Here is a 15,628-nt window from a genome sequence, read left to right as displayed (position 1 = left end):
CGAGTGAAAAACAAATATGTGATTCGAATCCCGGAGGCTGCCAAGTTTAGTGACATTGCTAGTTTGTGACTGTCACACAGTTTGACAATCTTCTCTACTTCCTTAAGTTCTTACTTGCTGTATTCGTTTGAAATTGTATGACACGATTCCCAGATCCAACATGCAAGCCAATGCTAGCCTTTCCAATAAAAGTACAACGCGGCCGTCCGTTAAAATAACGGGAAGACGCCATTCGACAACAAAGCATGGCGGCCTTCTATTTCTAGACGCATTTGCAAGCCAACAATTGTTTTACAACCAGAAATTTTGAGCCGAAACAATTTGAAAAAAATATCTATCACTTGCCCAGCTTACCCTTACTTGCGTTTTCCTTTAATGGTGTTTTCTGAATAAATATTTACACAGTTCGACATTTTGTCCTGTCGTGCTTTTCAAACTGCGTTAAGGAGCTTGAAATCATATTTCAGACACCATGAACAAAATCATAATCAACTGTATAGCTAACCAGAAAAAGACAGGTGTTTGAGAATTGTGTACATTATTTAAACGCGACATGAGTAATGTATTCTTAAAAATGTATACATTGTTGATCCTTTAGTAAACGGAAGAGCTGAGATGATATATCAGGAATATTTTGTTTGGACAAAATTTTACTTTTCAAGAGCAATCCTAAGACATGAAGCAAAACTACCAGTTCTCTACGGCAGAAATATAATCTTTTGGCTCTGGAAAACATAGCACCAGATGGATATCAGCTAATCTACTTTTTTACAACTTTGTGTAACTAAGTATTTGATTTCACTGTAGAGAAATGCAAAGTTTGTAAAAAAAGGTTTCAAGTAAACATATTACTATTGAGTAACATTTAAAAAAATAGGCTTATAAGGTTTCATCTCATTTTCAGTCAACTAGTGGAGTATTTCTCAATTTCTAGTTCTGCCGTACTACGAAACTAATCGAATTTTCTTCTGTCAAACAAAGTTTAGAAAACCTTTATGACTCATCATATTAATTCAAGAAAATTACCTCGCACTCGTAATCGAAAGTAATATATGTTCATGTGTTTGTCCTCGCTGGCTTCCACAGCAAAACAAAACAATCAGTTTAAATTCATTCGTTGACTTACATAGGAAACTGATGCTTTTCAGGATTTAGTGTCCTACATTTGCAGTCACAACAGAATCGTAAATTGTACACAGAGACACATGATCCCCCTAAGGTCTCCATCTCTTCTCCTGTCTCTAGAGCTCTCACACATACAATTACATATTACATGAACTAAAGATGCTTCAAGAGTTTTGAAAAACCGCAGTGTTCTAAAGAATACGAGTTCAAACTCTTCTGATTTGAAAATACTTGATTTTTTTATAAAAAAAATAATGACTATTCTCCATCTGCAATAGCACTTTACAAGAAAAATTTACGAATCGAGTGAGTCAGGTGACTTGGCGATGACGTCTGAACAAAAGTGCTTCTGAAATCGGTCAAACTGAATTCCAGCTGAGAATTACACCAGGATTCTTGTTTAGATAATCGCTTATCTCCTGATTTAGAGAGGAAAGCTGCTCTCTTGTGAATATGGAAAAAAGTGACAAATAGGTTCATCGTTTGCACTGTAGGGAAATCATTGTGAGTTTAAAGTACAGCCTGGATGGACACTTGGAGTGTGTGAAGAACGGGTTAGGTCAATGGACGGAGAATGTCTGCTCCTGCGCTTCTGGCCGAAGGCTGGCATGATTTCCTTTCTGTCTGCGAGTGTTGCAGGTGTTCTGTGGAAGACGAGGTGAGCCAGGCTTCTGCAAGGAGAGGAATAAGAAGCAGCCACCACACACTTCGTCTTTTTTTCCCCTTCAAAGTTACAGCAGCACAGAATAGTCTACTGTTTGTAAAGATGGCAATCATCTCAGATGATGATGATAATGATGATGGTGGGATGATGATGATGATGATGATGATGGTTCCTTCTACATTTCATCCCCATCGTTATCATCGCCATCGTCTTTGTCAACATATTCTTTTGTTTGTGACGCTGTACCCATTTTTTTACGAAGAAAAAATCCATCGCCGTATTCGTCGGCAAGTCAGCCTTCATAAGCATTTTCTTGTGAGTCTGTCATAAAAGTGTCTTAAAAACAAAAGAAAAATCAAACACAAAAATGGCATCGCGTCAAATAAACAACATCCTAGGCTGACCCGCCAAGCTGTGTCCTTACAACACCAATCCCTTGTGGCATGAACACCATGCGCACATCAGGCACAAACGTCCATCCCTGTGACGTCACTTGATGTCTTACATAAGTGCTGACAGTTACAGCTGACCGTTTTTCTCTCGCTTACGCAAGCTGATAAAAAATGAAGAGGCAGTAGTAAACTACAGGTGGACTGCCGGCACTGAAATGCTTACCAGAGATGAGACTGCTTTGCGCAACTCCGTGTTTTTCTGTGCCAACACAAAGACACCATCATTAACTCAACGGCTATCTTCTGAAGTTCACGTGCTCTGCCTCACCAAGCCAGGTTACGTGCACTAACGCATTTCATCGACGTGACAGGTGTAATTTCGAAACAGATCACATGTAAATGAAACCTTGGCCATCAACAGTGTGCTCCAGAGCATGACAGTCCAGGTTCCAGAGGCTTCAGTCCACTGGCGGATTGAATTACAGCTGTTCGATAAAATTATTGTCTGGGAAGATTGAACTGGTAAGGACGCTAAGGTTGCGATTGCCCAAGTATTAAAACTTATCGTGGTCGGATGGCCAAGGAAGTCGACATTAGAACAGACATGACTATCGCTACCTATTTTCGTAGAGGCTGCAGGTTTGGACGCTTGAAATCCACTGTTTTAATTTTTTTGTAAACAAAATACAATGATTCATGGAAAGCGTGAGGTAATTCTCACTGGTAGAAAGGCTTGACCAATTACGGAAGACAACTCAAAAAATTGTAATAGTGCGGTTTAGCACTGGTTAACGAAGGACTGAAACACTTTTCTCTGTGGCCAGTCATCATCCCAAAAACACGAAGACGATGTCAATAGTCTAGGATTCTAAAGGTTTTGAAGTTTAACTATTTAGCATGAGTGTTTCTGACTGTGTGCTCTTGACAATATTATGAGATCAGATTTCCGACAACAGATTGAAAACTATCAACACATAAGTTGAGAAAATGTCGAAACATGTTTGCTACAAAAGGCTGCTCATTGCTACGGAACATGGATAGTTTGAGAGATACTGTTACTGGTAAGTAAGGTTAGGCAGGTCTGCAAATTAAATAGAACCGTCCTTAACTCACCGATAATTGTTATCCTAAATTGTAATTTATAGTATGATTCTTTTTTAAATCCTTCACCTCATCCAGTTTATCTTTTCCTTCCAGCGGACAAACACTGTTATTTTTAAAAGGTGAAACATTCAAATCCGACAGCGGCTTCCTTTCTTGTCAAAAGCGCTTAACAGGTTTCGCTGGAAAGATTTGTACAGAAAGAAAACTTGGGTCAGTGACCTAACCTATTAAAGTTCAGTTTTAAAAGAACATTGGGCCGTCGTCCTACTGCGCATATGAGAAGTCGCGTGCTGCTCTCATTCCTTCGTAAAAAAATTCGTGCGCAAAATTGAGAGAAGAGAAATATGAGACCGGAAAAATTCTACATCCTTTTCAGCCACAAACATCCACAGTTAACTGTCTTTGCCGAGACCAGTTTCGAGCATTTGTGCAGGTTCTCCTGTTTGTACACATAATAAACATTCCTGTCTTCCTACCTGCAGGAACCGTTCACCACAATGACCTCTGACCCTGCAATAGTCAGACACTGTAGCAGTGGTTGTGCAATGGCTGTGCTGTCAGCGTCATTGTGGTGTGTATACTATCAGCTGGAAGAGTGTAGGAAGAGAGCAAGAATTTAATCAGTTCCACAAAAAAAGTTTTCAGACATATGGAGTGGCCACGTGCTTCCGCTGTGACCCAGTCAACTTTTGATCTTCTTGAAGCACCTGTGACCACGTCTTACTCATCGCTAGAAATACAACCTACAAAAAGAAAACACACCAAGTATAAAATTGTGCAACACACGCAGTTGATTTTTATTTTTACTTGTCGAGAACTTTTATACTTACACTAAGCCCATCGCACGTTGCTGATGAACAATATTTTTTTCCCAACGGTGTAACAGATGAGTTCCAGCAAAACCTATGAAAGGATTTGGGGAAGCGGGGTGCTGAGTGGGCTTTCTTTTACCATAAGCCTCAGATGAAAGATTTGAATCATCTTCCTTTGTAGTTTAAAGTTCTTTGAAGAAATATATGTCTTCTTTCAACCATTTGCTACCTGGTGGATTTAGTTTAATCCTAGGCTTAAAGCGAATGTTGCATAAAGTCTGTAAAATTCAGGTTTTTGTTACCGAAGGTTATTTTGACATTCTAGTCATTTTATAAATAACTGAAAGACAGAGAGACGGAGGCAGGTTAATTGGATTCTTTATAAGACAGAAGGTACAGACTGAAACAGTGTGTGAGGGGGGATGGGTAAGTTCACTAGTGGCATGAAACAGAACACTTCAAAAGAAGGGAAGAGAAGAGATCTTACTATAGTCTGGATGACTTTTATTGACAAATCTTGTCTTTTTTTACCTTTCATTTGACTCTTTATATCTCTCTCTGCTGAAAGTTCTTCCGACGTATTCTGTATCAATCGTGTTCTTTGTGAAAACACCTGAGCTAATGTTACTTTTAACTCTTTTTTCTTCAACGTCTATTTCGGAAACGATTTTCCCCATCTCTTGTTCTTTCTGTCTATTTGTCTGTCTGTTGCTCTTTTTTCTATCAATTTATCTTTCTACGTAATACTTTACCATCTTTATCTTCAAAAATGATATTGTCTCTATTTTTCATATATATATATATAAATGTCACGTGTGTGTGCGTGCGTTCATGGGTGTGAGTGCGTGCATGAGGTTGGGAACCCTTGCCTCTGTATTTGTGCATCGTTTCATGGTCTTATATATTTCTCTGTCCTTGCTGGCTGAGATTTGATATTCTGTTTGAAGCCCTTCGGTGTTCTCCCCTGAAGCCAGAAGTCAATTTGAGAATTATTTAGGATGTGCATTGCTGACGTCATATATACATTTGCACACATTGACCCTCGAAAGAAGCCTCGTTTGATGACAAGTGTGTCGTCAGACAAAAGCTAGAAATTCGCGATAACTAAGGGAATAAAAGAAAGAGAAATCTTTTACTAATGAAAAAAAGAACTGTTGACAGCAATCAAGATTATAGGAAATGCGCACTTCTAACTTTAAGAATAAATCATCTGTAAAGATTAGGTGTAAAAGTGCTTTAATACATCTTCACACGCACAAAATAGACTTACATATTCACAAACACACACACAGCAAGATATTTCCATATTGTTATTTTCTTTTGATGCGATTGTTTATGCAAATTTATATTAGTTCCATTGTAATATTTTATCCTTAAAATTGTATGAGCTGTGCTCACTTACCGCGATGGCCTAAGCAATAAATTTCGTCGATTCCTTTGTTCGTTCTCTATTGATAGTTTCGTGACATTTCGCTCTTCACAGATCCTTGACTGTGGACACGAACCGTCTAGTCCCTGGAGCTGTAACGGTTTTAATGAAACGCCTCCACGCTCTCTTTGTTTCCTGTTGCTATAGAGAAGCAGACTAGATGATGCATGAGGAGGTCGTCCTTCAGCAATATCAAATGTTCGGAGATTTGAACACTACAACCATGGCGGTGCTTTAACATAACTCAAAGACAAAAAACACAGTGTTTTTCTTGTTCTCAAGTCGGCTAACGCAGTCTTTGGACGCAGGAGACAAACCGCTGTTTTATGAGTCTGAAAACAGACCCGAATAAACCGGCACAAGATAGAAAATTTGAAAACAACCATGAACAGAGGAGGCTGAGCATATAATATGATGTACACGTGAATCCTGAACACGTGAATTTGTTTAACAGAGAATGGAACACTTAGGTTCATCTGTTGTACTGCCAGAGATGCTGCGTATTGATTGAAAGACTAGCAACAAACAAACAAACAAACAAACAAACAAACAAACAATCAATCAAACAAACAAACAAACAAACAAAGAAAGACATCTTGCAGCGAGCAGATTATAAAAATCTCTACTTCAGATGCTGATGGTGGAATAGCCATAATAAATAAAATAGCCAAATAAATAAAATAAAATAAATAAATAAAATAGCCAGAGGAATAGCCATAATATGATGCTTGGTATGGCGATCATTGCAGTATCAACTAACGGTAATGATAATTCATTCACAGCCCACTTAAGACCTTCCTTGCAGGGCAAATGTTGTCAAAAGAAATACATATATTGTCAGACATGTGTGTATATATTTTATAAAATTTTTTTTTTCATTACACAAGATGTCAATTTGTGTGTGCGTGTGTTTTTGTTTACGTTACTTGACTTTATATAAAGTAATCTGTCGTTATTTTTTTTGAGTGGCTCATAAGTGATTTTCTCGTTTAGCAACGCACTAAAAGTGACTTACGTTCATTGATAGCGTTCACACGTGTACCTGCGCAATAAACGCGTCCTGTGGCGCGTCACGTAACCTGTCACGCACCCACAAAAACAATAAATGCGCACAAGAATACGTCACGTTGGGCCACATCTCTCTGATACCCATTTTTCTACTCCTTACCCCTTCCTCCCTGCACAAAGTTCACTTCTGAGGGTCTCGTGCACAAGCAGAGACAACACTTGTTTATTGTGTGAGTTATGTCGCTTGCCACCATTTATAGGGCAGGAAGCTTTGCTGTTTGCTGACCAGAATATGTTATTGGATACCTCAATGTAAATTAAGAGGAATAGTAACTATAAAATGGCAAAAATTTAAAAAATGCTTACTTGTCAACTGTTCAAAATAGCTGATTTTTTTCTTGCGGCATAGAAATATAGGGAATGAAGGATGGAGTGAGAGACAGAATGAGGTATGGAAAGATTGAGAGTATATGAGAGACGGAGAGTGTGAGAAAGGTGAAATAGAAAGGTAACGATAAACAGACTGGATACTGGATGTTAAAACAAACACAATAAACTGAAATAATTAATTTCATTTGAAAAAAAAAAGTTTCGAAATCAGAGACAGACAGATGGACAGACTGCACGAGGGAAAGGGGGCAGAAAGACTGAGAGGAGAAATGAATTACATAGACAGGAGTCATGTCAAGTGACAAAGAACAGCGCAGAAGGGAAGTCTGCTAAATGAGCTCTTGTCTATCCTCATTTTTAGCTTCCCGCCTCCCACAATGAACAGGCTGGGAGGAAAAGTCCAAATCTATTTAAGAAACCTCAGCCCAGGAAGTCTTGTTACGTGCTTGCAGAAAAAAATTCAGAGACCCCCTGGGGATAAATCGGGGGTAGTGCCCTACTGTGGTGCATGGAGGGAACTGGAAGACAGGAGGTAACATGGATCCAAAGAGACAGTTAAAAGCAAGACTGAAGTATGGCGACATAGATATCACAGTATGCTAATGTAAACGAATTAGTGAAGTATGATCAAGTCTCACTATTCATCACACTTCTTGCTATTCCTCCATACACTTAGTTCATGTCTGCCTTGGTCTCATCTGTTTGCTGGTATTGGCGTTTCTTGAATGATTGACAGTTGGTTTGTTTGTAGTCTTACCTACACTGAGAAATGTAATTTACAAGTTATCATAATTCGTATGTAAGATACATCAATAAAATGAAGCAAACAGTCTCTAACACACTTACAAGTGCATTCATCCTTGAATTTATAAGTGCTTTGATCAGACATATAGAGAGACGAGCAAACAGCAGGACAAAGAAGAGACCAATGGAATAGCCACGTAGACACAAAGGTTTGGGAAAGAAAAAGAAAAAAAATAAATTAAAATTTACACTCGTTTTTTCTATTACCTATCTTGAAACATTAATGTCCTGGTTCTCTGTTCTCCAATTTTGCGCTGACCTACTGTCATTTATTTCAGATTGTTCAGGCATGACCTAGAAAACTGTGCCACAGGGTTTAATGATGGGTTCATTTTTAACATGTTAGGATGCTTGTCAGATGTCCTTTGTCTTCACAGTGCTTCCAAAGGGTAGAATTTCAATCTGATGTTTTATGTCGTGAAATGTCAGGTTAAATATCTGTCTCGCGTGACGGTTAGTGGGTTAAATGTGGGCGAAATGTTACTGCAAAAAGAGGACTGATTTCTTTTATCTCCTCGTGAAACACTAGAAGATACTCATCTTTCTATACACCATAGATACACTAAGAATAGTCTGTTTTACTGTTTTGTCTGTCAGTAAGTCTGCCTGTCTGTCATTCAGTGTAAGTCTCTGAGTCCGGGTTCCACTGTAGACAGGCTATAAAGAACCTGACCAGGCAAGCAGTTCTGAAGCCATACGCAAACATTTCTTACATTTTCGAAACCTTACTGACAAAAAGTGTTAAAAATCTTTGTTTCGTGTCTGGAAAACGGAACAAACTGTCTCAAAATAATAAGGGGAGCATGACTGGAAATATGGGATATGCGTGTTAACACCCTCTGATAAATTGGGAAATAAAGAAGGCAAAAAAACAAACAAATGCATTGTTAAACCACTACCGACAATTAAAAACAGATTGGTTCTATAAACAAGATACAATGGAATAAACAGAACTAAATTTTTCCAAGTCTCTTGAAATACAGAAGAAAGCAAAATTCCGTAACTTTCTTTAAACAAAAAACAAATACTTCAAGCAACATTTCAGAAGGTTTTTCTTTTTGGTGTGAAAATGTTAGGGATTGAAAGATAATCACTTCATTACAAGAAAGCAGTTCTACAAAAAAACAAATCTACTAATGGTGTCTACAGCTTAGCTATCAGACTTTTTACCTTACTGTTAGTCTCTAGGTTGTCATGGAAACCCTATCCTTGCTCTTAATTTTTTTTTCACTTCATTTAGGGTGACACATAGCCAATGGTGTCAAATCATCGAATTATCTGATTCTTCTTTCTTTTTTATCTTCTTTTCTTTTTTCTTTTCTTTTTTTTTTTTGTCTTGATTAATTTGTGAGTCTTTTTGTAAATATGAATGTAGATATAGTGTACTGGCAGCAAATAAAATGTTTCTTACTTAACGATTTGGGAATGGAGAAAGGGAATTATCTACTTTCCTTACATATCATCCTAGAAAGTCGATGACCCTGTCAGACAACCGTATTTTGACAATTACCACTGACGTCTGCACTACGTCATAGCTCCTACATCTGACGTAAAGACTGCTTTAATCTCATGACACATTTTAGCCAGAAACCTGTCTATTGAGCCCATTATGACGTCATAGTTCTAGTGACTATATTGACCATTCCTTTAGTGCTGTCAGTAGCTATAGCTATTCTAGACACATCCATGATTACTTTAGGGCACTTGAGGTAAAAAAAATCATTTCGTATTTCTTCAAAACACAACAAAATGTGGTTTAGCTTCTGCTAAAAATTCTGCTTCAGAGAGATTGCGAAAATTTTCACTTTTTTTTTGGATGGTTTAGCAAAAGCTTCATCTTTTATTTTTGATTTTTCTTTTTCATAAGGCTCTGCTTTAAGCCTACAACCTGAAGCTGTTATTTTGTAAAATATTGCACACATTACCATAAGACAAGTAAAAAAAAAATGCGCCAAAAATACATAACTTAAAACTAAGACCTTTCTATCTGACATTTGCTCATAAGACGCTGTACTGCTCGATTGTAAAACCTTTCGTCCTCTTCGCATGATCTTCTCGTCACGTGCATCGTCCCCTCGCGTGCAAATGAGACTCGTGGCGGGATGCGACGTTAGCTGCTGCGATCGTCTGGCGTGGAGCACTTTACAAGACATGACCCGGTATTACGAGGATCATTAAACTTCCGAGTTAAGCTTTGGTGAGGTGTTAGACATGAGAAAGTTTTTGACGAATATCTGAAATTTGCTTTCCGGAAGATGAATATGCGCTGGTTTTTTTAATGCAGAAAGGATTCAGAAAAAAGGCATTTGAAAACTACAAATAAAGCTGTAGGGGAATAAGTAGAAAAAAGAGTAAAATTTAAAAGATGAACGTTAAGACAGACGGGGACATTCTAGTCGATTCGAAGTTATAGAAGGAATTCTGTATTTCTTTAAAATTTCCTCTGCACTGATATGAAATCTTAACTGTTTATTTACTGACATATTTATTATTTAGTATCAGACCAGATAATTGTAATGTGCAGTGATGTAGTCTTAGACACATAGATATATTCTCTGCAAAAAAGTCCTGAAGAGAGAATTAGTATTAATAATTATTTGAGTGTCTTTTCCCAACCAAAAAGAAGTAGCTCGTGCATTTATTTGTTTTCAAACCAAAGTCTTGATGTGTATGCTGATGTGGAAAAATTAATAATGATTTTTTTTGTACTTCCCAATTTTCGTGAGAAGTTTTGTTCCTGAGTGATAGAGGATAGATTATAGAATGCATTTACCATTTATACAACAAATCTTTCTGTAACTGTCGGTAGTGGTTTTACAATGCACACACTTTCTTTGTTTGCCTTCTATTTCTTTCTTCTTTATTTGTTTGCCTACTTATGAGAAGGTGTTAAGACATATACCATACATCCAACTTGAAAACTCGAACAGTAACTATTTAATTAAGTTTATTTCAAAGTTTACTTAACATGATGAAATTTTGGTATAAAATCGAAATATTTATTACGAAGATGAGAAAAATAAAGTCAATATGTATGATTTCAAATATATCATTTGCAGTATGATGAAAGCTGTTTATATTTAATTTAATTACATTAAACAAGATCAAAATGAAAAAAAATCTAGGTATAAACAAGAAATAAATATACTGTCAAATAACTGAGAGATATAGTTCTCTGAAGCATATGATAAAATCTTTCTGCTTGTCACGGATATTATCCAGTTACACACATTTCTTTGCAGTAAACAAGTCCGATGTTGTCAGTCGAGATGTTTCTAAACTCAAAGAACCAACTTAAGTTCATAATCTCCATTGAGATCTCTCAGCTCATTGCTTTTCAAATTAAACTTCATCGACTTGGTCTTGTTAGCCACTGTTGTCGTGCCTTTCAGTTTAAAGCTGATTGAAAATTTCTCGCCGGCTTTCACATCGCTGTGAGGGAAATAATAATAAGAAAAAAAAAGAATAAAACCATATAGTACATAAAGAATCAAATTTCCTTCAACAATCTTTTTGTAAAAGAACAAACCATAACGTTAAAAAAATCTGAGATTCGACAGACAGAGAAAATAATGAGAAATTTCTTTTTTTTTATTGAAATCATTGAGATTGCTCCAAATAAATGTTCATCTTAAGAGCTAGTCGTCCTATTGTCAACTTTGACCTTTACCTGACATCTGCACGCAGCATCCTGAAGTAGGAAGTAAAGCGCTTGTCTCCCTTGTCTGCAAGCTCTAGACTGCCGGTCATGATGAACTGGCATCCGGTCAGTGGGCGGTCAGGTAGAGGATTCACGACAGACACCATGACGTCCACTGGTTGTTCAGACTTGGCCTCGGCTGGTCCCTGTCAAATTTTGCGATGTCACGTGCTTAGTGGAGTTGTTCACTTAAAAACTACTTAGCTTTGTCCCCACAGGGAAAGAATAAAGTGCATGCAACCTCCCACAATCACAGTGGGTTTCTCTTACTTTCTATATTCCTGTCACATTTTTTTCTTTCTTTTTCCTGTAAATAATACTCTTGACATGGATACTCTTTGAACGTTAGCTGATCATTTTATGTCCTGGGAGGTACTTTTGTGATTTAGGTCACTGCTTGGTTGTTACGCTGAGCCATTTTCATAACGTTTACAAACGCTAACATGCCCACACTCAGAGAACGTTGAAGGGAAGAAGTATGACAAGTTATTAAAGGAAGAATAATTATGCAATTTTTTTAACGAAGGAACTCTGATGGAGTACTCATTCTTACATGTACTGTAAGGTCGGTAGAGTGACAGTGTATGGTCTCTGGGCACTGTAAGGCATGTCATCGTTGAGGTCAACTGCACAGCCGTAGACGAAAAGCGACAACCACTCATCATTTCCTTTCATGTACTCTGCGTAAGGGATTTTTAGGCTGAATGTCTGGCCTGGAAAGAAGATAAAAAGTGTTGAAAGATAGACGGTTTTGTATTTTATTTTATTGCAATTAGTTGCCATCGTGAGCTGGAACTAAGTGTAGAGCGCGAGGACGATAAATGAAAAACCAAACCAACCAACCAACCAACCAACCAACCAACCAACCAACCAACCAACCAACCAACCAACCAACCAACCAACCAACCAACCAACCAACCAACCAACCAACCAACCAACCAACCAACCAACCAACCAACCAACCAACCAAACAAACAAACAAACAAACAAACAAACAAACAAACCCCAACGTACTTTGTCCAGATGGCAAGACAACGGCACCAAACTTTTCTTTCGCGATGTTGTCGTCTCCAATGCCACGGTCCCAGTAGTGAGTGTTGCGAGCTGTCAAAGTCACAGCCACTCGTCGGTCAACTGTTGTGATGTTAGTCACAACGAAATTGGCGACGACGTCTTGGCCAACGAAGGTCTTTTTGTTGTCTTCTTCCTTCAGTTCCACTTTCAATTCCTGTCAAGAGTAGGAGAGAGAAAGAAAGAGCCAGAAATACAATCAGATATACAGACACATAGAAATAGATGGAGAAAAAGGAAAAGAAACTAAGAAGCTTAGCTTCCAGGCACGGTTTGAAATTTAAATAGAAGGTTCAATGGTTAATGGCAATCAAAAGTCCTTCTCAGCCGGTCAATGCATGTTCATAGAGGAAGCAGGATGCAACAGAATATGTTGCGCACACTTAGAAGTCTGTCTGTAGTTGTAATTCAAGAACATGGTGTGTGTAGCTGCTGGTTACTAAATAAACAAATGCTGTCTGGCTGCTGGTGGTTAGCTCAAGAACATGGTGTCTCTCTGTTGGTGATTCATTCAAGAACATGGTGTCTACAACAAAACTTACAGCCTGTCCCTGGAAAAGTATTTCTCCAAACCGCGTGTAACGCAGGGCCTTCTCCACGCTGCGTCTCTCTGCGTCAGAGCCTGTTTGTCGAAATAAAAACTGATTTATCATCATCATCATCCAGCTAACTCACCTCTTTCACTCTACCCTGAAATTAAAAAATCTCGGAAAATCACAATCTGTTTCTAGAAAGGCAGAAGTGGATTTAACTTGATATTCTGACCTTCTTTAGGTTTGTATTCTTCAGTGATGTCCAGTCTGACGAAACTGTCATCAAAGTCAAAGACAGTTCTGTTCTTCAGGGCGGTCCTGTCGGTTGTTTTGTGCTTATCCTGATTCCCATGCTAGGAAGAGGAAAAGCAATACTCATACCATGACCACAAGTTGACAGAATTAAAGATGCATCAACACTAAAGCTCCGGAGGATATTAATTTGTGCATTGTGTGAGATACTTTTAGTCCTATATGATGTCAGTGCCGTTAGTCCCTGACCTTTCGGAGTTGGCAGATGACAGAACGAGGCTATTTCCGCCGTTCCTTGACAACCCACTGAAGTTCCTCCGCGTTGACTTCGGCAAAGACAAAGGCGGTGTCGTAGCCGATGTTGATGTCACCTTTGCGGACAGCAGCCACTGGACAGGGACCACACTGGAAGAAACCTGCATTAGAAACATCATGATCATTATTTCTTCTTGGATGTTTGAAATTTTAAGCGTGCAAAACGTTGAGTATTTTTGTATTATTTCTTCTTCTTTGTTTCCTTCTTTTTTGTATGTAATAGAAAAATGTTTTTACAGAGATGAGGTGAAGAGGGTATGGATGGATGATGTTACTAAAAATGTATACATTTTTACACAAGTAAACATTATTTGGTAAAAATGACCGTTGCTACGTGAATTATTCCTACAACCAAGACTTCGTTCTTGAGGAGTGGAATCCAGTGCATGCCATCCATCGTAGCCAGGGGGCAAATCAGGGCGCATAATCCACACATCATTCCAGCAGTGAAAATTCCTGAAATCATATTTTTTTCCATCTCTGAATGCCGTTTTATCCATTTTCCACTCTTACTAGGCTTTATTTAGAACAAAGACGTGCAGTGCATTCAGGCTGGTTTTCGTTATCACTACATAACTTCCGGTTTAATTATTCTCAAATGCAGCACTACTGTGTTATTTCGCGTTTTTTAATTGACTCATTTTCCTAATTCATTTACTCTTCATGTACAAACAATTTTTATCAAAATATATAGCATTGAATTTATTTGAATGCTTTCCCTCAACTCGAAGAAGAACTAGAAGTGATTTTCGCTCTTATCTATTAGTTAAAATTGTATTTTGTATTTAATTTTTAAGTATCCAGGTGATAAGAAGTACTATTGTCTGTTGTTTAAAAGCATTTCATTTTCTGAGGTAAATCCAGGAACTACACTTGCGAAATACCGAGACAGAGGCTAATTATACGAGAATGATGGGCCTATACAAGCTAATTTGAAGCATATTTTGTCAGAAAGACTTGAAATCCGTTGCAGACTGACCAGACGGAGTCGTTGGTAAAATTGCGTAGACTGTTGCCTGCCTCGTCAAAATAACGGTCAATGGTGCACGTGTTGTCCGCGTCATGGGCGGAGCTGAAGTTGGTCAGTGACCTGCAGGGGATGCCCAGGGTGCGGCAGACTGCAAACATTTTAACGGCTCTTTGATCACTTTAAAAAGCTCGACAGATTTCAAGTGTTGAAATTTATAATACTCTACAATCGTTTGTTATTACATGTACAAAGATGTTTGTAAACAGTTCCTCAAGGGTTCTTTTAGGATTATTTGTTTATTAGTAGTAATAGCAGCAGTGGTGACGTAAGATTAAGTAAAAAATAATGCAACTTTATATTAAGTTTATTCTACTTATTCTGGGGAAGCATACCTGTGGTCAAAAGATTTGCAAAGACCCAGCATTGACCAAAGCGGACCGGTTCCTTAGGTGTAGTACTGTCTCAGGATGGCTACGCAATCTCTCCATGTTGATGGTGCGACTCCTCCACTGTAGTTGCCGCTCCAGTTGCCAACAAGACTCCGTTGTCATCGTTGCTGTTAACCTGCCAACATCATCATCATCATCATCATCATCATCATCATCATCATCATCATCATCATCATCATCATCATCATCATCATCATCATCATCATCATCATCATCACACAGCAGCAGCAGAATAAATAGGTGTGTTTGTGTATGTGTGTGTGGGGGGGTTCCTCGCGCGCGCGTGTGTAGACTTACAATTTTTGACAACGCCCGACACACATCCACAGGGTCGGCCATCACTGGTGTCATTTTAAAACCAAATGCTTTTCTCAGGAGTAAAAAGCAGGTCTGCAGGATGTCCTCCTGGAACTAAACACAACCAAAGCAGGAATCTCTTAAGGTAGGCTACGGAAGACTTTTACTTTTGGTACTTAATAGTTGTCTGTGAAACACACATCTCTGCAATTATACAGCAAAAGAAAAATATTCTGTGCAATTCTGCTTTCTTTTATTGACAAAGATTTAAAGAAACCATATGCATTGATCAGGATGTTACAAAAACGATTGT

At 38.2% G+C, this 15,628-nt stretch overlaps 1 protein-coding gene across 1 annotated transcript; it reads right to left on the bottom strand.

Annotated features, from left to right (window-relative positions):
- Positions 1-11,009: 11,009 nt before the first annotated feature.
- LOC112577390 (protein-glutamine gamma-glutamyltransferase K-like) lies at positions 11,010-14,727 on the bottom strand. Its single transcript, XM_025260455.1, has 9 exons — positions 14,579-14,727; positions 13,949-14,055; positions 13,588-13,700; positions 13,265-13,385; positions 13,042-13,121; positions 12,443-12,656; positions 12,008-12,141; positions 11,399-11,574; positions 11,010-11,160 (listed from the first exon to the last, which is right to left on the bottom strand). The coding sequence occupies exons 1-9, from the start codon at positions 14,725-14,727 to the stop codon at positions 11,010-11,012; spliced, it is 1,245 nt and encodes a 414-aa protein (XP_025116240.1).
- Positions 14,728-15,628: the final 901 nt, after the last annotated feature.

Source organism: Pomacea canaliculata, linkage group LG12 (assembly GCF_003073045.1).
Source record: "Pomacea canaliculata isolate SZHN2017 linkage group LG12, ASM307304v1, whole genome shotgun sequence".
In the NCBI taxonomy this organism is placed as follows: Eukaryota; Metazoa; Mollusca; class Gastropoda; order Architaenioglossa; family Ampullariidae; genus Pomacea; species Pomacea canaliculata.
The sequence above is the reverse complement of the archived record's forward strand: the minus strand, read 5'-3'. Positions and strand labels throughout refer to the sequence as shown.